This window comes from Balaenoptera physalus, assembly GCF_965194825.1.
Source record: "Balaenoptera physalus genome assembly, chromosome: 1".
In the NCBI taxonomy this organism is placed as follows: Eukaryota; Metazoa; Chordata; class Mammalia; order Artiodactyla; family Balaenopteridae; genus Balaenoptera; species Balaenoptera physalus.
In genome coordinates, this window is record NC_138882.1 from 61,549,154 (window position 1) to 61,571,751 (window position 22,598).

The 22,598-nt window shown below is 38.8% G+C and overlaps 1 protein-coding gene across 1 annotated transcript in view; it reads right to left on the minus strand.

The window, feature by feature from the left end:
* Positions 1–374: 374 nt before the first annotated feature.
* Positions 375–22,598, minus strand: part of MROH9 (maestro heat like repeat family member 9) — a gene marked incomplete at its 5' end in the record, with an annotated part of 85,827 nt that continues 63,603 nt past the window's right edge. The window contains one exon of the mRNA XM_082414523.1: positions 375–21,109. Coding sequence (XP_082270649.1) covers positions 21,036–21,109 — 74 coding nt within the window. The 3' untranslated portion in view covers positions 375–21,035. The remainder of the gene's footprint in view (positions 21,110–22,598) is intronic.

The window sequence follows — 22,598 nt, forward strand, 5'->3', positions numbered from 1 at the left end:
TGTTTATATGAGTGGTGGGGTAATTCCTGGTGATAACAATATCCAGGCTGTTGCTGTGGGACTGGGGACTGAAGTCATAAGGAGGTGAAAGTCACTGGATGCAGAGAGAGCAAAGCATACAGTACAAAGGTAAATAATTCAAAACCAGTATTATGAGGTAAGAAACTGAAAGTTAATTGATGGCAGTTGAGGGATCAGTTTACAACGTGCTTTGTAAATATCTTTTATAACAAAAATGGTCATGAGATAATAAATGTGAAAGTGCCTTTTTATTTCAAATCATAAAATAAAATCTCTGAATCCTGGTATGCACCAGTATAGCATGAACTGATTTATTTGCCTTATAAAATACTCTCTTCCTTTGACTTCTCCTTCCCTTTAAATTGTTTGATAGGGCAACTAAATTATATGGGTAGAGAGTTCCCAGGGACAGCACAGAGCCTGGCATGGAGCATGGTGTATTTGTTGAACTGGTAGGTGACTCTGCAAGGAGAGTGCCCTCAAATTCTCCCTTCCAGTAGTATGCTTGCCAAGTTGTCTGGACCTCCTAAAGTAAACAACCTTAGCAATAACAGAAAGTTACCAACCCACGTAAGCGAAGCCTCCATCCTGAATGTCCACAGTCGCCCGATGTCACTGTATTTCTCAAGCAGGTAGGCTCAAATTCTTCATCCAAGCAACTCCAAGAAGAGTAGCTCTCTTAGCCATAATCTTCTGTGGTAGGGAAAAAGCAAATGAGCTCTGCTCTGATGCGTCCAGTACTGAGATGTCCTTTTCTGGTTTTGTACCCTAGGCACGTGCAGAGTAAAAGAGGCTGTTGGAACAACTCACTCTCATTCACATTTCTCCCCCTTCCCTACTTTATTTTTTTTCCCTACAATACTCCCCGTCAGCCAACATGGTCTATCTTTTATTTATTTATTTATTTTGTTTACTGTCTATTTTCCTATTTTCTGCTACAATATAAACTTCATCAAGGCGAGGATTCCTTTTGGTTTTTTTTCGCTGCTGTATCCCCAGCACTTAGAACAGTGCTGGACATACAGTAAACACTCAATAGTAATGTGAGCTGAAAACCCTAAAAAATATATCCCTTTGCCCCCAACTCCAAGAGTCCATTTTGACCCATTCACCAGGAGGTTGATTTGGGAGCTAGTTTTTGGGTCTCTCTAGGGTCTAGGAAGAGTTAAGCCAAGTGAGGCATTCTGAAGTTTTTAGAGTACTAATACTGTGCTTGCACTGGAGCCACAATGCTACTTGGAACTGTTTCATTTATGTAGCAAGTATGTTTCCCTTCAGCGACCTGTGAGCATATCAGAGCATATAAGGGTCTGTAACAATTCACTATGAGTCTTAGTCTCCTCCAATGCAAAACCATAATAATACCTACATTACAATGATGCCCCGGGGATTAAATGAGGTATATGTGACATTACCCAGTACCCTACAAGCATTCAGAGTAGAACACAATTCTTGAGCCCCTACCATGTGCCGGACACCATATTAAGAGATGTACATGCATTGCTTCTAATCCTCACTATAGTCCTGCAAGATAGATGTTATCTCTTCCATTTTACAAACAAGTAGTATAGCTCAGAGCAGTTTAAATGACTTCACAAGTCACAGTGATTTTTTAAAAAATTTATTTACCTATAGTTGATTTACAGCATTGTGTTAGTTTCAGGTGTACAGCTTCAGATTCTTTTCCATTATAGGTTATTGCAAGATACTGAATATAGCTCCATGTGCTATATATAAATCCTTTTTGTTTATTTTATATATACTGGTATGTATCTATTAATCTCATACTCCTAATTTATCCCTCCCCTTCCTTTCCCCCTTTGGTAACCATAAGTTTGTTTTCTATGTCTGTGAGTCTGTTTCTGTTTTATAAATAAGTTGATTTGTATTATTTTTTTAGATTCCACGTATAAGTGATATAATATTGTCTTTGTCTGACTTACTTTACTTAGTAGGATAATCTGTAGGTCCATCCATATTGCTGCAGATGGCAATATTTCATTCTTTTTTATTCACATTGTTAATGTTAAATCTCAGCACTTTGGGCACAGATATTTTACATTAACTAGGCTGGCCCTATGGTATACTAAATATTACTAAACCACAGCTAGCTTAACATTTCAAATGGATCACAAACTATGCCAAAATATGCATAATGAATCTGGAAATCTGTCTTCTTTTCAAATCTGATCATTTTAAGAATAGTACTCCTTCATCCTCCCCGGTAGAGCATGGCTGGATTTGACAAATTTTTCTCTATTGTCTGGCCACTGGTGTCAAGATTATGGAAAGATTATAGAATTTCTTAGAGAAAGAGCAGAGAATGAACCTTATTATTTTAGCATAGACTTAGTATCATTTTGGTCACCTGGAACTGTGAACCATGAACAAAGGCTGGGAAGCTGTCAGGGCTGTTTTTTCTTTCTCAGTTTATTTGTGTTTGTCTTCCTCCACGAGATTGTGAGAACCATGAAATCCAAACTGTGCCTCCCGTTTCTAGTGCAGTGGCTAGTGCTAGTAAACATATACTTAATTGAATAAAAATAGAACAAATAAATGATGATGAGGAGTCTTTTCAAACTGTATTTAGTTAAATAGTTTAAATTTATGCTTCATATCTGACTTTAATGCTGGTAAGAACAGAGATTTTAGTCCCATCTTATGGATTCATATACTATATTTCTTTGGGGAGTAACACAGTGGTTTGTTTTCTCCCAATAGTTATAGAACCAATTCCCATATGTTCAGTGAATCTGTGCCAAGTGTTAGAAGAGCATGACAAGCTTAATAGTCATAGTAGCAAACACTTTTACTGCATTTACTCTGCGCACGGTTCTAACCACTTTACCTTTGTTATATCATTCAACATGCAAAACAACACTGTGAGGAAGGTACCGTGATCATCTCCATGACAAATAAGGAAATCGAGGCACTAAAAACATAGTCAGTCACCCAAAGAAATAGTTAGCTGTGGAGCTAGGATTTGAACCCAAGCGATTTGGCTCCAGAGCCCACGTGCTTATTCACAACTTTATAAACCCTCCTTAAATCAATGAATTCACAGTAAATATGAACAATGATAATAACTATATAATGGGATAATACTTTGATATATTAACCAATTTTTTTGTTCTCAATATCCCCTGAACTTTATGATCTTTTCCCTCCTTCCAATAGCAGCTACAACTTAGTGCCCTCAGGAAAGGCATGACAGAATAGAACACAATAAAAAAAAGAATTAAATTGTGAGCTCCGGACATAAAAGATATGAAAGGACATAAAATTTTGTCTCATCCCTCAGGCCAGGTGAGCTTGTCTCCTCAGTGGAGGAGAGAGAACTGGAACCTCTGGTTCTAGCCACCCCTCCCTTAAGTTCCCTCCATGGGAGAGAGGGAGAAATGCAGATCTGTGACAGAGAACCTAAGCCTCGCACCCATCCTTATAGACCCAGGAAAGTACATGGAAGCTGGTAAGACCCCAGACCTTCCCTGGCCCAACATGGAGTGGGAACAGTAGAGCATAAAGGGCAAAACGCCTTAGGCAGCCCTACCTAATTTCTCAGAGTGGTGGTTAGCAGCAGGAACTGATTCTTTATCGTATGTCAAAGGGGCATGAGTGGCAGAGAGAGCTGAGTGTCATGAGATCTTGGCATGGGAATGAACAGGGCGCAGTGGTGACCTAATGCATTGGTGGGGTTCAGGGCAGGCCACCCCCAAATATATCACTTTGGCATATTGATTATTGTGAATTGAAGTTACTTGAGACACAGCTGGTGCAGAAAGGACATTCTGACCCTCCTCTCTGTCCCCCTGAAAGCAGAAAATAAATCTCTCATGTGAAAGTTACCCTTCCTGCATTAAGAGGTAGAGAGACCTCCTTTTGCCAGAGACAGGGAATTCAGGGCTGTGAAGGTTATGTATCTCTGCTTAGTTTCTTCAATAATTAGTACCCAAGCCTAAGTTTCTTTGTCTTGTCAGTTCTTCACAAATTTATTGTTTCTTTGTCTAAAACTTATTAAAGCTGCCTGCTTTGATCATTTCTTTGAGTTTCACATTTCTATGAACTCCTGTACATATGAAATTAAAATTTTATTTTCTCCTCTTAATCTGTCTCATGTCAATTTAATTATTAGACCAGTCAAAAAAAACCTAGAAGGATAGAGGAAGCATTTTTTCCTCCCTAACAGGAAGAATGACTGAACACCTAACAGACATGAGGCAGTCTCAGAGATGTCATTGTGGTGATGCTGGCTGAGGACCAGCTGCATCACTATTCTGTGCCCCCTGCCCAAGCATCTTATGGCTTGGTGCCACATGAGCCCCTAAAGATCCGACCCACAGGATGAAGCTGGGGTAGCAACCTGAATTAACCGAGAAGACGTTTCTGTTACCAGGCAGAAAAGGGCGGCTTGTGACAAAAATTAAGTTGTTATAGAAAAAAATGCAGGTAACATGTTAAACTAAATGTCTTGCATATTAGAATTTGTGCTTGTGAATATTCTTCAGTACAGTAAGTATCATTTACTGTTGGGTGTATGCTAAGAACTGTGCCAAGTAATTTATAATAGTTTTCTCATTTAGTCCTCATAATAAATTTAGGACAGGGGTTCTATTTGTGTTTCCCCATTTCACATTTATGGGAATTGAGGCTTGTAATAGGCAAGTAACTTTCCCAAAATTACAATAACTGGGTCACAGGGTAAGGAGTCAATTTCTGTCTCACTAGATCCAAAGCATCTGCTCTTAAATATTATATCAGTTCCTCAGGTTTATTTTCTTAGAGTTGAAATAGCAGAAATTTGGGACTGATCTTTATCACCTTGCTTCTCTTACCCTTATGTTCGATTTCAAGACCTATGGAGTCTGCGTCTAAGATACACATTGGCTCCATCCACTTCTTTCTGTTTTCCCTGATAGCACACAGCCCACGTTACTGTCAAAGCTGCCACATACAATGACCAGAGGAAAATCTGCAGACCATGGAAAGCTGGTCTGCCTTGACAGAGTTTCACAATGTCTTAAAAGGGGGGAATTGGGAAAGGTACTTACACATTTCAGGTGCTGGAATTATCAAAGGGAGGTTTTAAGACAGAAGAAGAAAGCAAGGTCTTGGTCAGAATTTGTGAACTTGGCAGGAGATGCTGGTCTTGGGAAAGCATGAGTCTGTGCAGTTACTGCTAGAGCAGCTAATCAGTGGTCTCCTCCTGGAGCATGTGGGTCACAATGAGCTGGTAACTATTTGACCTTGGTTTGTGGTACACATCCTAGTTGGGATGCTTTATCTATCTCATGAGTCGCAGCATAGTTCACTACTTCCACTTCTTTCTTGGCCTTGTGCAACAGCCCGATTAGTCTCTCTGATTTCACACTTTCTCACCTCCAGTCCTGTCTTGACAAAACAGCCAAAGCGATCTTTCTTAAAACCTCAGATTGGATGTCATTTCCCTGCCGAAAACTCTTCAGTGGCTTCTCATTAAACTTGAAATGAAACACCAAATTCTTGGCACAGCCTTCACCCCTGTCAATAATTCCAGTATCATCCTGTGCCACTCCTTCTGTGCACACTGTGCTCCATCAATCCTGGCCATCTTTGTTTCTTTTTTTTTTAAATTAATTTTTATTGGAGTGTAGTTGATTTATTTTGTTTCTTAAATGTGCCAACTCATTGCTGCCTCCATCCCTTCACACACGTTGCAGATGCCTGAGTGATCTCCAGTTCTTCCACCGCTACATTCCTTATAGCGCCCATATCTCAGCTTAAAGAAACCTCTCAAATCCACCTTTTATAGTAGGTCCCTTTAGATCTCAGAGTGCAATGTATTTCCTTTCATAGCCTATGTTAACAATTTATAATTGTATACTTGAAACGGTGCAACTCAGATTGGGACTTGAACCCAGCCAAAACCCAGATTGGGACTTGAACCCATGGTCTTTTAATTGAGATCACACACCTGGTCTCAGGACGTAATGAAACTCAGGTTCTTGATGTTCTCATTGCAGAAAGAATTCAGTGAGAGACAAAGTGATAGGTAAGAAGTGGATTTATTTAAAGAGATACACACTCCACAGGCAGAGTGTGGGCCATTTCAGAAGGTGAGAGGCACCAGGGTATAGGGTTTTCAGGGTATAGGGGTGGGTAATTTCACAGGCTAATGAGTGGGAGGAGTATTCCAGCTATTTTGGGGGAGGGGTGGGGACTTTCAGGAATTGGGCTGCTGCCCCCTTTTTGACCTTTTATGGTCAGCCTTGGAACTGTCATGGTGCCTGTGGGTGTGTCATTTAGCATGCTGATGTGTTACAATGAGCGTATACTGAGGCTCAATGTCTAGTGGAAGTCAAAATGTCCACCATCTTGGACCTGTTGGTTCTAACCAGTTTATGTCATCTCCTTGGGCTATGTCAGTCTGTGATCAGCTCTTAATTAGGAAAGGTAACAAACCTAAAGTTTATTTTTAAAAAAATCTTAAAAAGGGATATATCCTACCTACAATGAATAAAGTTGTTGTGAAGATAAGAGATGTAAAATGTTTTTGATAATCAGGATCTTTGTATGAATAAGATACTGTAACCACAAAGTGTGATTATCTCATATGATAAACCTCATAAGATTAGAAGCAACAGAGCTTATCAGTCAAGAGTTGGGTGGGTTAGAGTCAGGAAATCTGGGTTTGAACCCTTGAACTTCATGTACTAGTCATGTGTCCTTAGGCAAATTAATCTCTGTCTTTGTGCTTTCATTCCTTTGTCTATAAAAAGAGAATAAAAAAATTACTTACCTTCAGAGGTTGGGGATGAAATCATATAATACATATAATAAAGTGCTTGGCTCTTGGGAAGAGTTTACTCAAAGAGTTCAATAAAAGTTCATTATGCTCAGCTTTAGATATAGAAACATAATTTGGGGAAGGGAGTGGGAAACCTATAGAACCTACAAAGACAACCAGGTATCTGTTACTTTGTAATCGTGGCAAATTAAAAAAATTACGAAGAAATTTTAGAAGTCAATGTTAATGCTTTGAGAGAATAGTATTAAAAATATATTTCTTCATTTAGTAAAAACAAGTGTTTGAAATACCTGTAATATCCTCTGAATGTATGGATTCTGCTTGTTTTAAACTTTTCTGAAGTAGTTAGGTAATATTTCATTGTTGGGGTTATTTTACGATTTTCAGTAAGCACATCTGTAAAGTGTAGAACACTTTATGAGCAAGGAATGACCTAATATACTCCCAAACTCCAAGATGTTATGTAACGATTTATGCAATTAATATTGCATGCATATTAGGCCTTATTGATTTATATCCTCAGTATCTTCCTGAAGAACGCTGTGAATTACCAAACTCATTTATTGCAGTGGTTGTCATGTTCATTTTAGCCACTGTTGGTCCAGAAGACTCCTATTACTTGTGGGTTTTCCTCCATTCATCCCTTCTCTTCAATTAAAAAGTCATTTTTGGGGGGATTACACTTGGCCACAGTTACACCCCTTAATGGAATACTTTCCTCTGTAGCTGATAGTTTGTGAACATATTTGGGACATATTTCATATATGCTGGTGGTAAAAAGGGAGAATAAAAGGAATGGAGAAAGGCATTAACTGAAATCAAGCTGTAAAGAAATAGGACCCCAAAATATCAGCAATTAAATTCCCTGACACTGTGGGACAGCTTGGTGTTTCTGGCCTCATGAATATATTTCTAAGTGGTGATCCAGTTGCAATCAATGTATTATTATAGAATTGCAGTTCCCATGTCCTCTGACAAAGGACCTCCAAAAAGAATATTTCCTACCGTTCTCCTTTCTATAGATTCATAGTTTCACTAGATTTTCTGTCTATGTCATGGTGAAGTGGTGGAGGAAGAGGGCAGGAGGGGAGGTTTCCTTGAAGAGGAATCAGCAGAGTCTAGTGAAACTGGAGCATTAAGAGCAAAAGCAAAACAAAAAAAACAGGATCAAAATAAAACTCTACTCTTGTCAGTCCAGTGGAAGAATTTTGCCATTGTATATTGGGCCAGACCATGGGAAGCCACACTTGACTAAGGAGTGGGGGTAGCATGTCACTCAGAGGTCACAGAATTGGAGCTAAGATCAGTAACTGGGTGACACCATTGTCTTCCTCAGGGAAGGGGTATGTTTTGGTTGAATAGAAGAGTTGTGTTATGTTTTACATTCTCCTCCAGAAAGGATCCTTTAGACTCATTTATTTGTAGACACAATTGAATGCTACCTCATTATGCTACTGCTTCTTGAGATACAGTGTTTGCATTTTAACAGAGTTGTTTTTATGGCAAAGGGTAAAGATTTAAAAGTGTAATTTCAGGCTTTAGGGACCTGGGAGTTTGGAGAGGGGCTGTATTAATTAGAGTGAAGACTAAATCACTGTAATAGAGATATCTATAAATGCAAAGACTAAAATAGGTAGTCATTTATTTCCCTTTAATGTAAAAGTCCAGCATGGGTAGGAGCTGCTCTCAGAAGCCATCCAGATATCCAGGCTGTTAGGGGCTTTTCCATATTCCAAGGGGCATATTATATTTTTATTTTCTCCAAGTTTGAAGCTGAGTTCCACATCCACATTCAACCATCAGGAAGGAATAAGGCAGATTTCCTCCTTAAGCAAGTGATTAGGCTAAATCTTACACTTTGCTTCTGCTCACCTTCTATTGGTGAGAACTTTGGCCACCTAGAGTCCAAAGAGGACTGGTCTCTGGTTGATTAGCCATGTGCCTATGCTGGGTAATTAGCTGACTCAGCTATGGAGGGCTTTCCTTTGCCTTGAATTATTTCCTGAGACCTGCCTTATATATTCTACCACCACTTGACTCCATATTCAGAAGTTATATTTTTTATTCTTTGAAACAAATGAAGATATCTCAGTTGCTATGATAGTCATAGACATAATAGCTGAAAACTTCCCTAACCTGGGAAAAGAAATAGACATCCAAGTCCAGGAGGTGCAGAGAGTCCCATACAGGATTAACCCAAAGAGGAATACCACACCACACATTGTAATTAAAATGACAATAATTAGAGAAGGAGAAAGAGCAGAGAGAACCAGGAGATGATGGAGGAGGTTACTGTAGTAGGTTGAAAGTGAGGAAGAAATCCTTGGTCACTAACCTAAAGGACTTTGAAGAACATGTACATATCACAGAATATCTGACCTTTTACAAAACCCTCAACATTTGTATAAGATCCACTATACTTGTTGCTATGTCTGTTTCTTTGGGAGGGTGGGGGGTGGAGAAGGGTGAAGAGTTATGAATTGGTTTGGTTTGCTTCGTTTTGTAGAATTCTAGGTAGGTATATTAGTTTCCTATTGCTGCTTTAACAAATTACCACAAATTAATGCCTTGAAACAATACCAACTTAATATCTTATAGTTTTGGGGCTCAGATGTCCAAACTAGCTTTCACTGGGTTGAAACCAAGGTGTTGGTAGGACTATGCTCATTCTGGGAGCACTAGGGGAGAATCCATTTCCTTGCTTTTTTCAGCTTCTAGGGTTGCATTCCTTGAATTCCTTGGCTCATGTTCCTCATTTCCCTCTTCAAAGCCAGCATCATTGCATCTTCAAAAATCTTTCCTCTCTAACTTCCATCTTCCTCTTATAAAGACCCTTCTGATTACATGGGGCCAGCCCAGATAATCCAGTTTCCTCTCCCTGTCTCAAGATTCTTTATTTAATCATATCTGTAAATTTCCTTTTCCATGTAAGGTAACATACTCGTAGATTCTGGGGATTAGGAATTGGATATCTTTGGGGATACCTGAAAGATATTGTGGATATCTTTCAGACTACCCCACAGTAGGCATCCTGCTGTGGTAGGCTGAATAATAGTTCTAGTTTAGAAGGTGGAAAAGAAAATTTGCCCTGATTTTGAAAAGTTAGGTCTGGGACATCTGAGTGATAGGAAATAATATGGGTTAAGGGGTAAATTAAAATCATCCATTTTAAAAATTATTTCTAATATTGAATATTAAGTAACACATAAATATCTGAAAAATTTTATTGAAGCATGAGAGCAATATGTCCTGTTAGCATTTTATTCATTTGGCAAGTATTCACTGAGCATATATTAGGTGCCAGGACTGTGAGTGCCAGAGTACTTAACCAAGTATAAGATACAAAGTTTGGTTTCAGGACACTTCAATTTTGTGGGACAGGGAGAGAAGGACATTAGTACTGGCTTGGCCAAAAAGTTCATTTGGTTAGCGAACATGTTGCTCAATAAAGATGTTTGTGAAAATCAAAAATGTTCCCTTTATTTGTACTTAAAACCAAATGAGTTTTTTGACCAACCCAATAATTTTACTACAGTGTGATAAATGCAATGATAGGTAAAACATAGGGACAACATCCAACTACTTGATCAAAGAGGAATGGAGGGGACGGAGTCAAGATGGCAGAGTAGGTGGATGTGGAGTTCACATCTCCTCACAACTAGGGCACCTACTAGGCGCTGGTGGGGGACCTTGGACACCTAAGGGGATGGGAGGAATCCCTGCACGACCAGGTAGGACATTGGAGGGAAGGGGGGGTGAAAAAAAGTGGAGGTGGGACAGGACCGGCACCCCTGAGGGGGGTCTGGGGGAAGGGGAGAGGTTCCCATGTTCAGAAGGGTCCACTCACGGTGAGGGGATCAGCAGGGACAGAGAGGGATCTTCAGGGGATTGGGGGATTGGAGGGAAACGCGGCCAACAACTCCCCTGCCTGCTTGGGCCCCAGCAAGCCTGCTGGGGTCTCGGGCCTGAGCCCCCCCCACTGCCAGGGCCTCTTCCAGCTGTGTGGGTCCCCAGCTCTGAACCCCGCCTCAGCCACGACGTCCTCTGGCTGTGCAGGTTCTGGCATCCTGAGTGCTGCCCCTGACAGGGCCTCCTGTGGCCACGTGGGTCCAGGTGGGCTGAGCACCGCCCCCCTCCAAGGCTTTCTCCAGCTGTGCCAACCCCACACGCAGGCATGCCTGTGGAGACCTGTGCCCCAGCTGGACTGTGCAGGCACATGTGCTCTGGACCAGCTCCAGGAACAGATGCTAGAGAGAGGATACATGCAGAGGTGGGGCTGAAACAGTGGGTCCAGAGACCTACCTGGAGGTCTTGGAGGCCTACTGGGGAGGTGGGGGTAAGCTGTAGCTCATCGTGGAGGCAACAACACTGATAGAGGAGGCACCAGGGAATTATTTATTTATTTATTCTTTTAATTTGTTTTTTATCTTTTATTTTTATTCTTAATTTTAAAAAATTAAAAAAAATTTATTTCCTTTATATATATATTTTCTGTTGTGGTTCTGTTTTGTTGTTCCATTTTTATTGTTATTTTTCTAATATATTTTTTATTTTCCTAATTTAATTTTATTTTTTATGCTTTCTTATCATTCCTCTCCTTTTTGTTTGTTGCCTTTTTTTTTTTTTTTCCACACTGTGCAGCTTGCGGGGTGTTGGTTCCAAGGCCAGGGGTTGGGCCTGAGCTCCTGTGGTGAGCGTGCTGAGTCCAAACCACTGGACTAACAGCGAACTTCAAGTCCCAGGGAATATTAATTGGTGTGAGGTCACCCAGAGGTCCTCATCTCAGCACCAAGACCCAGCTCCACCCAACTGCCTGCAAACATCAGTGCTGGATGCCTCAGGCCAAACAACCAGCAAGACAGGAACACAGCCCCACTCATCAAAAAAAAACAAAACTGAAATGAGATGACAGAAAAATATGTTACAGATGAAGGAGCAAGGTACCTACAAGACCAAATAAATGAAGAGGCAATAGGCAACCTACCTGAAAAAGAATTCAGAATAATGATAGTAAAGATGATCCAAGATCTTGGAAATAGAATGGAGGCATGAGAAAATACAAGAGATGTTTAAAAAAGATCTAGAAGAACTAAAGGACAAACAAACAGAGATGAACAACACCATAACTGAAATGAAAAATACACTAGAAGGAATCAATAACAGAATAACTGTGACAGAAGAGCAAGTAAGTGAGCTGGATGATAGAATGGTGGAAATAACTGCTGAGGAGCAGAATAAAGAAAAAAGAATGAAAAGAAATTAGGAGGAGAGTTTCAGAGACATTTGGGACAACATTAAACACACCAACATTTGAATTATAAGGGTCCCAGAAGAAGAAGAGAAAGAAAAAATGGTCTGAGAAAATATTTGAAGAGATTATAGTTGAAAACTTCCCTAACATGGGAAAGAAATAGCCACCCAAGTATAGGAAGCACAGAGAGTCCCATACAGGATAAACCCAAAGAGAAACATGCTGAGACACATATTAATCAAACTAACAAAAATTAAATTCAAAGAATAAATATTAAAAGTAGCAAGGGAAAAGCAAAAAATAACATACAAGGAAATCCCCATAAGGTTATCAGCTGATTTTTCAGCAGAAACTCTGCAGGCGAGAAGGGAGTGGCAAGATATAGTTAAAGTAATGAAAGGGAGGGACTTCCCTGGTGGTCCAGTGGTTAAAACTTCACCTTCCAATGCAAGGGATGTGGGTTCCATCCCTGGTTGGGGAGCTAAGATCCTGCATGCCTCGTGGCCAAAAAGCCAAAACATAAACAGCAGAAGCAATATTGTAACAAATTCAATAAAGACTTTAAAAATGGTCCACATAAAAGAAAACCCTAAAATTAAAAAAAAAAAACATAAAAAAGTAAAGTAATGAAAGGGAAAAACCTACAACCAAGATTACTCTACCGAGCAAGGATCTCATTCAAATTCAACACAGAAATCAAAAGTTTTACAGACAAGCAAAAGCTAAGAGAATTCAGCACCATCAAACCAGCTTTACAACAAATGCTAAAGGAACTTTTCTAGGTGGGAAACACAAGAGAAGAAAAAGACCTACAAAAACAACCCAAAATAATAAAGAAAATGGTAATAGGAACATACATATTGATAATTACCTTAAATGTAAATGGATTAAATGCTCTAACCAAAAGACACAGACTGGCTGAATGGATACAAAAAACAAGACCCGTATATATGCTATCTACAAGAGACCCACTTCAGACCTAGAGACACATACAGACTGAAAGTGAGAGGATGGAAGAAGATATTCCATGCAAATGGAAATCAAAAGAAAGCTGGAGTAGCAATACTCATATCACATAAAATAGACTTTAAAATAAAGACTGTTACAAGAGACAAGGAAGGACACTACATAATGGTCAAGGGATCAATCCAAGAAAACATAACAATTATAAATATTTATGCACCCAACATAGGAGCACATCAATACATAAGGCAAATGGTAACAGCCATGAAAGGGGAAATTGACAGTAAAACAATAATAGTGGGGAACTATAACACTCCACTTACACCACTGGACAGATCATCCAGGCAGAAAATTAATAAGGAAACACAAGCTTTAATGACACAATAGACCAGATAGACTTAATTGATATTTATAGGACATTCCGTCCAAAAGCAGCAGAATACACTTTCTTTTCAAGCGCTCATGAACATTCTCCAGGATAGGTCACATCTTGGGTCACAAATAAAGCCTCAGTAAATTTAAGACAATTCAAATTGCATCAAGTATGTTTTGCGACCACAGTGCTATGAGATTAGAAATCAATTACAGGAAAAAAAAACCCGTAAAAAACACAAACACATGGAGGCTAAATGATACGCTACTAAATAACCAAGAGCACTGAAGAAATCAAAGAGGAAATAAAAACATACATAGAAACAAATGACAATGAAACGTGATGACCCAAAACCTATGGGATGCAGCAAAAGCAGTACTAAGATGGAAGTTTATAGCAATTCAATCCTACCTCAAGAAATAAGAAAAATCTCAAATAACCTAACCTTACACCTAGAGCAACTAGAGAAAGAAGAACAAACAAAACCCAAAGTTAGTAGAACGAAAGAAATCATAAAATTCAGAGCAGAAATAAATGAAATAGAAATGAAGAAAACAATAGCAAAAATCAATGAAACTAAAAGCTGGTTCTTTGAGAAGAAAAATAAAATTGATAAACCTTTGCCAGACTCATCAAGAAAAAAAGGGAGAGGATTCAAATCATAAAATAAGAAATGAAAAAGGAGAAATTACAACTGACACCACAGAAATGCAGAAGATCATAAGAGACTACTATAAGCAACTATATGCCAATAAAATGGACATCCTGGAAGAAATGGACAAATTCTTAGAAAGGTACAACCTTCCAAGATTGAACCAGGAAGAAATAGAAAATATGAACAGACCAATCACAAGTAATGAAACTGAAACTGCAATTAAAAATCTTCCAACAAAAAGTCCAGGACCAGATGGCTTCACAGGCAAATTCTACCAAACATTTAGAGAAGAGCTAACATCCATCCTTCTCAAACTCTTCCAAAAAATTGCAGAGGAAGGAACACTCCCAAGCTCATTCTCTGAGGGCACCATTACCCTGATACTAAAAAGCAGACAAAGATATCACTGAAAAGGAAAATTACAGAACAATATCACTGATGAACATAGACGCAAAAATTCTCAGCAAAATACTAGCAAAAAGAATCCAGGACTTCCCTGGTGGCACAGTGGTTAAGAATTTGCCTGCCAATGAAGGGGACATGGGTTTGATCCCTGGTCCAGGAAGAGCCCACATGCAGTGGAGCAACTAAGCCGCTGCACCGCAACTACTGAACCTGTGCTCTAGAGCCCACGAACCACAACTACTGAGCTCATGTGCCACAACTACTGAAGCCCATGTGCCTAGAGCCCATGCTCCACAACAAGAAAAGCCACCACAATGAGAAGCCCGCGCACCACAACAAAGAAAAGTAGCCCCCACTCACCTCAACTAGAGAAACCCCGTGCACAGCAATGAAGACCCAATGCAGCCAAAAATAAATAAATAAATATAAATAAATAAATAAATAAATAAATTTATTAAAAAAAAAGAATCAAACAACACACAAAAAGGATCATACACCATGATCAAGTGGGTTTTATCATACACCATGATCAAGTGGGTTTTATGATCAAGGATCATACACCACGATCAAGTGGGTTTATCAAGGATTCTTCAATATATGTAAATCAATCAATGTGACATACCATATTAACAAATTAAAGAATAAAAACCATATGATCATCTCAATAGATGCAGAAAAAGCTTTTGACAAAATTCAGCACCCATTTATGATAAAACTCTTCAGAAAGTGAACATAGAAGGAACGTACCTCAACATAATTAAGGCCATATATGACGAACCCACAGCAAACATAATTCTCAATGGTGAAAAACTGAAAACATTTCATCTAAGATCAGGAACAAGACAAGGATGTCCACTCTCACCACTATTTTTCAACATAGTTTTGGAATTCCTAGCCATGGTAATCAGAGAAGAAAAAGAGATAAAAGGAATCTACACTGGAAAAGAAGTAAAACTGTCACTGTTTGCAGATGACATGATACTATATATAGAATCCTAAAGATGCCACCATCAATGATGCTAATCAATGAACTTGGTAAAGTTGCAGGACACAAAATTAATGCACAGAAATCTCTTGCATTCCTATACACTAACAATGAAAGATCAGAAAGGGAAATTAAGGAAACAATCCCATTTACCACAGCAAGAAAAAGAGTAAAATACCTAGGAATAAACCTACCTAAGGAGGTAAAATATCTGTACTCAGAAAACTATAAGACACTGATGAAAGAAATCAAAGATGACACAAACAGATAGAGATTTTTCTTGGATTGGAAGAATCAGTATTGTGAAAATGACTACACTATCCAAAGCAATTTACAGATTCAATGCAATCCCTTTCAAATTACCAATTGTATTTTTCACAGCATTAGAGTAAAAAAATTTACAATTTCTTTGGAAACACAAAAGACCCTTATAGCCAAAGCAATCATGAGAAAGCAAGACGGAGCTGGAGGAATCAGGCTCCCTGATTTCAGACTATACTAAAAAGCTACAGTAATTAAGACAGTATGGTACTAGCACAAAAACAGAAACATAGATCAATGGTACAGGATAGAAAGTCCAGAAATAAAACCACGCACCTATGGTTACCTAACCTATGACAAAGGAGACAAGAATATACAATGGAGAAAAGACAGTCTCTTCAATAAGTGGTGCTGGGAAAACTGGACAGCTACATGTAAAAGAATGAAATTAGAACACTCGCTAACACCATATACAAAAATAAACTCAAAATGGATTAAAGACCTAAATGTAAGACCAGATACTATAAAACTCTTAGAGGAAAACATAGGCAGAAAACTTTTTAACATAAATCACAGCAAGATCTTTTTTTGACCTCCCTCCTAGAGTAATGAGAATAAAAACAAAGATAACCAAATGGGACCTTATTCAATGTAAAAGCTTTTGCAAGCAAAGAGAACCACAAATGAGACAAAAAGACAACACTCATAATAGGAGAAAATATTTGCAAAAGAATCAACTGACAAGGGATTAATCTCCAAAATCTAAAAACAGCTCATGCAGCTCAATATCAAAAAAACAAACAACCCAATCAAAAAATGGGCAGAAGACCTAAATAGACGTTTCTCCAAAGAAGACATACAGATGGTTAAATAGCACATGAAAAGATTCTCAACATCACTAATTTTAGAGAAATGCAGATCAAAACTACAGTGAGGTATCACCTCACACCCGTCAGAATGGCCATCATCAAGATATCTACAAACAATAAATGTTGAAGAGGGTGTGGAGAAAAGGGAACCCTCTTGTACTGTTGGCGGGAATGTAAATTGACATAGCCACTATGGAGAACAGTATGGAGGTTCCTTAAAAAACTAAAACTAGAACTACTATATGACCCAGCAATCCCACTACTGGGCCTTACCTTGAGAAAACCATAATTCAAAAAGACACATGTACCCCAATGTTCATTGCAGCACTATTTACAATAGCCAGAACATGGAAGCAACCTAAATGTCCATTGACAGATGAAAGGATAAAGAAGATGTGGTACATATATAAAATGGAATATTACTCAGCCATAAAAAGGAACGAAATTGGGTCATTTGTAGAGATGTGGATGGACCTAGAGACTGTTATACAGAGTGAAGTAAGTCAGAAAGAGAAAAACAAATACCATATGCTAACACATATATATGGAATCTAAAAAAAAAAAAATGGTTCTGAAGAACCTAGGGGCAGGACAGGAATAAAGTCTCAGATGTAGAGACTGGACTTGAGGACACAGGGAGGGGGAAGGGTAAGCTGGGACGAAGTGAGAGAATAGCATTGACATATACACTACCAAATGTAAAATAGATAGCTAGTGGGAAGCAGCCCCGTAGCACAGGGAAATCAGCTCGGTGCTTTGTGAACACCTAGAGTGGTGGGATAGGGAGGGTGGGAGGGAGGCTCAAGAGGGAGGGGGTATGGAGATATATGTATACATATAGCTGATTCACTTCGTTATACAGTAGAAACTAACACAACATTGTAAAGCAGTTATACTCCAATAAATATGTTTTTAAAAAAGGAGAAAAACAAATATTGTCTATTAATGCATATATGTGGAATCTAGAAAAATGGTACAGGTGAACCTATTTGCAAGGCAGGAATAGAGACACAGATATAGAGAACAAACACATGGACACAGTGTGGGGGAAGGAGGGGAGGGATGAATTGGGAGATTGGGATTGACATATATACACTATCGTGTAAAACAGTGAGCTAGTGGGAACCTGCTGTATAGAGCAGGGAGCTCAGCTCGGTGCTCTGTGATGACCTAGATGGGTGGGATGGGGGATGGTGGGAGGGAGGTCCAAGAGCGAGGGGATATATGTATACATAAAGGTGATTCACTTCGTTGTACAGCAGAAACTAACACAGCATTGTTAAGCAACTCTACCCCAATTAAAAAAAAAAAAAAGAGGACTGGAAATGTATCTCAGATATATCAGTAAGGGTTCAATTAGAGAGGCACAACCAGAGGTTTGACTGTAAGCAATTGTGGGAGTGCCTTAAGAAGTCTCTGCAAAGTTGTCGTCTTCACATCTTGTGCTGGAGCTTGAAGTCTGCAGAGCAGGCAATTGGGAAAGGAGTGTGGGTGTGAAGTGGAGAGCAGGGACAAGGTAGAACCCACAAGCTTGTGACTGTATCAGTCTCTTATTGCCTCCAGCACTGATGATGTTGATGATGCAGATGTCCTACAGGAGAAGCTGGTGTCCTTTATCAACATTACTAAACCCACCTGGCCCAGAAGTCAGAGAAGCTGAAGAAGGACCCAAGGGAAGGTAGAATGGCTGCTGCCCCAACTCCTAGCAAGGCGAGCTGGCAGAGAAATGAAAACATGTGTGAACTGCAAGTTGACACATTTCAAAGCCACAACATCTGAGTCAACAGAGGAAATGGGGCTTTCATCTACCAGCAAGTACTTCCCTGTGGCTGAAGTGGTTTATGCTAGGGTGGGATGCAGGGGTGGCAGGAAGGTAAAGTGAGATGAGTGAAAGATGAGCCTGGAGCCTTAAATCAAGCAAGATCACTGCAGTTCAACATTTATATATCAACTTTCTTATAAACCAGGACAAAGTGTTAAACTGGATCCTGATGGCCATGGGAACCACTAACTATGTTGACTCTCCAATTTTCATTTCAAAAAGTTTAAAACCATTGGCACAGCACAATCTTCCCTCAGGTCTCAGCTCTCCCTATTCTTTCCTTAACCACCTGTACCCACAACAAACTCTCCAGCTTCCCCCAACACTCTTCTTGCCTCAGTGTCTCTACCTGGAATAGTTTGCCTGCTCTAAATCCTCTTCCCCTGCAAGCTCCATTTCTTCCTTTGTAAATACTGCCCTAGGCAGCATTCATCAGAGCAGGGTGTAAATAACCACACTGTGTGTCTCTAGACTGTGGCCTTCCTGAGGATGGGAACCTTATTTACATCATCCAAATAGCCTCACTGTCTAGCATAGTGTGTGGCACTTAGAAGATGTTCAGTAGGTATGTATTGATTACATCAAGCTCCAAGAGCTTCTCATCAAACACTTTGCTTATATGTTTTTTCAATTTCGTTAGTTGCTTTGATGAAGCAAGTCTTCTAATCACTGTCAGACAGAGAGAGGCAACACATTTCTGTATTTGAGTAGAGAATCAAGAAGAGACAGTAAAGGCTTCTAGTGTCCTTCTGAAAAGCATCTACAAACAGACTCAAGTTATCAAGAGGGACAGGAAAATCATTCCTCTTCTGAGGTGTGCTCCAAGGCACTCGTGAACCTTGCATTCTTTACCGATACACCTTCATTCTTTACCAATACGTCTTCATAATTATTGTCTATAATGGCTTCCTTATCATTCTTGGTTTCTTTAATTCCCATAGGACTGCCTGTCAGGTCCTTGGGAAGTTTATAATTATAAAGAGGCTTCAATTTTTTGATGTAGATTAAGTTAAACAGTCTTCGGAAGCTTTGTTTAATATTTGAGGAGGTCAATCTATGAGCTATTTCCATAAAAATTTTGTTTGTTATTTCTGCAAACTCCCTGATCACGGGATCTTCATCCCGAAGCACTCGGTCAATAGCTGTAACAGCAGAAAGGCCATTAATTCAAGGCATCACTCTCACAGTCTGAGAAGCTCTAACCCTAAATAACCTCACCACCTTTCACAAAAGCCGCCCTCCCCCAATTTTTGTTCCTTTGACAAATAGCATCCAGGAAGTTTTTTATCCTCTATCCTCACCAGACCTCATTAAAAGAAAAAAGGAAATATTCACTAAGTGTTTACTGAGTGCCTATTATGTGCTGAGCATTCTGGTAGACAGCATAAACTTATATTCATGAAGAGGTTCAATATTGCTCATAATAATGAAAAAAGTGGAATCAGTCTAAATGTTCATCAATGTGAAAGTGCTTAAAAATTAGAGATATCATAAAGTGAAATAGCACATATTAACATGATGATGTAGACCCATATTTCTTGGCATGAAAAGATGTTTCTGACACATGAGTAAGTGAAAAAGTTATAAAACAGTTATGATAGTTTTAAAAATAAATATGTAATAGTTTATATTCTTTAAAAATATCTGCAATAAGATATATACCAAAATGCTAATATCATTATATTCATATGTTGAGCTTGTGGGAAGTTATTATTTTCTTTCTTAATAAAAAGAAATAGAGAAGGAAAAAAGGACAGATTTAGAAAAGAGAGAAAAAGGAGAAGGAACAGAAGGAGGAGGAAGGGCGAAAGAAGAAAAATATTCTGAGTGACATGGAGGGAGTGCTTAGTATTTAGCCAGCAGTCAATAAATATGAATGAATAAAAAAGGAAGGAAGGTAATGATGTGTCAATGTAGATTCATCAACTGTGACAAAGGTACCACTCTGCTGGGGGATGTTGGTAATTGGGGGAGGCTCTGCATGTGTGGGGTCAGGAGGTATACAGGAAACCTCTGTATCTTCCACTCAATATTTCTATTAATCTAAAATTGCTCTAAAATATAAAGTCTATTACCAAAAACAGGAAGGAAGGCAGCCACCTTATTTTCTGCCTCCCCTGTTTGTAATTCTGATCCTGAAGGGGAAATAGGCAGAGGCTAAGAGAGAGATGCTGAAGATCCAAACATTTTGGAAGAATAAACATTACCCTTCTTTAATTTCTTCTGGTGCAAGTGTACATTGCTCTCCACTAAAATGTAAATCCTCTGAGGGAAGGGACTTTGCTTTGTCTGCTGCTGTATACCCTGCAGATAGAATAGTGCTGTCACATAGTAGATGCTGGAAAAACGTTTGTTGAATGGATTAATGAGTGAATGAATTCTTAACTCTCTGTAGTTCCTAAGGACTCTAGGATAATAGTTAGGTCTCAAATAATGAGAGGGACAGATGGAGAGATTGAAACAGAGAGAGAAAGTATAAAAAATGAAGATGTCCCTTAACCCAGTCCTTCCACTGATTTCCCCTTAACCGCCTAGCTACCTCTACCACCCTCTTCCCATCCCTGGCATCACTATAGAGTTGAGATATCAATTGAATCACAAATAGTGAAGTTATTTAGGCCTATACATAAAGATTTCATTATAACTTCAACACTTACCCTCAAGCATGATTTCAATTTCATCTCTGAGCAGTAAATGGCCACCCAATTTTGCCAAGTACCCTATGCACAAAGTAAAGTTAAAGTTACCCGAAAATACATTATGAAAATACATTATCTGATATTATCTGGCTACCTTCATTGCTTTCTTCAAAGCAAAGCATCTCTAGATTATCCTTGAATCATCTTTTAGTGCTTTCAAATAATTATTAATAAAATTCTTTATTGAGATATACATGTGTATGTAATTGTACAGCTCAATAAATGACCACAGAGTGAATACATCTCGCTACCACCTAGGTCATTAAATAGAATATTACTATTATCCTAGGAGCCTCCCTCATGCCCTTCGCAGCCTCCTCCTTCACCTTTCAGAATACATTCTTTTGCTCAAGGTTATATTGTGTGATTCATCCATGTTTTTAAACATAGCAATAGTTCATTCATTTCCATTGCTACATGACAAAGGTTGGCAAAGTTCTCTTGAAACACAGCCATGCTTATTGGCTCATTTGCTTATGGATTATCTACGGCTGCTTTCACCCTCCAACAGCAGGGTTGCATAGTTGCGACAGAGACCATATGGTACTCAAAGCCTGAAATATTTACTATCTGGTTCTTTACAGAAAGAGTTTGCAGAATGCTTTTATATGATATTCCATCTTATTAATGCAGCACTTTTTAGCCATCCTGCTTATGATGGACAATGTGTTGTTTCCAATTTTGGGCTATTATGAATAATGATGTTATTGTGGGCATTCTTGTACATGAATTTTTCCGTAGATTTGTGTGCATTGCTGTTTGGTATATAGCTAGGAGTGGACTTATTGGCTAATGGATATGCTTATGTTCACCTTTAATCATTACTGCAGAACAGTTTCCAAGGTGGTTGTACCAATTTTCATTCTTACATTTCCATTGCTGTACATCCTCTCTAACACTTGAAATTGTTAGTCTTTTACCTTTCAGTCAGTCTCATGGGTTTGGTGGTATTAGTTTTGTATATTTATTGGCCACTTGGATATTTCTTTAGTGAAATGTCTGTTCAAGTAAGTCACTTGTTTTTATATTGAGGTGTTTTTTTAATTATTTATTCTTAGGCATTTCAAATTCTGGATACTAATCTCTTAGAATATTACACCCATTACAAATATCTTCTCCTACCCCAGGGCTAAACTTTTCCATTTGTATTGTTTTTGTTTTTGTTTTTGTTTTGATGAACAGAAGTCCCTAATTTTAATGTAGTCCAATTTATGGTTAGTGAATTTTGGAGTCCTGATAGAGAATCTTTGCTGTCTGAAGGTCATAAAGATATTCTCCCATATTTACTTCTGGAAACTTTATTGTTTTACCTTTTCACATTTTTGGATTGCAAGCCCAACTGGAATTATATGGCATAAAATAGGGGTTGAGATTACTTACCTATGAAATTAATCGAGCACCATTAAGAGAAAAAAAAAGTCCTTTCCCTAATGCTTTGCAGGGTCATTTAAATTGTAAATTTTGCAGGGGTCAGTGTCTTGACTCCATTCTATCATTGTGCCACTTCCAT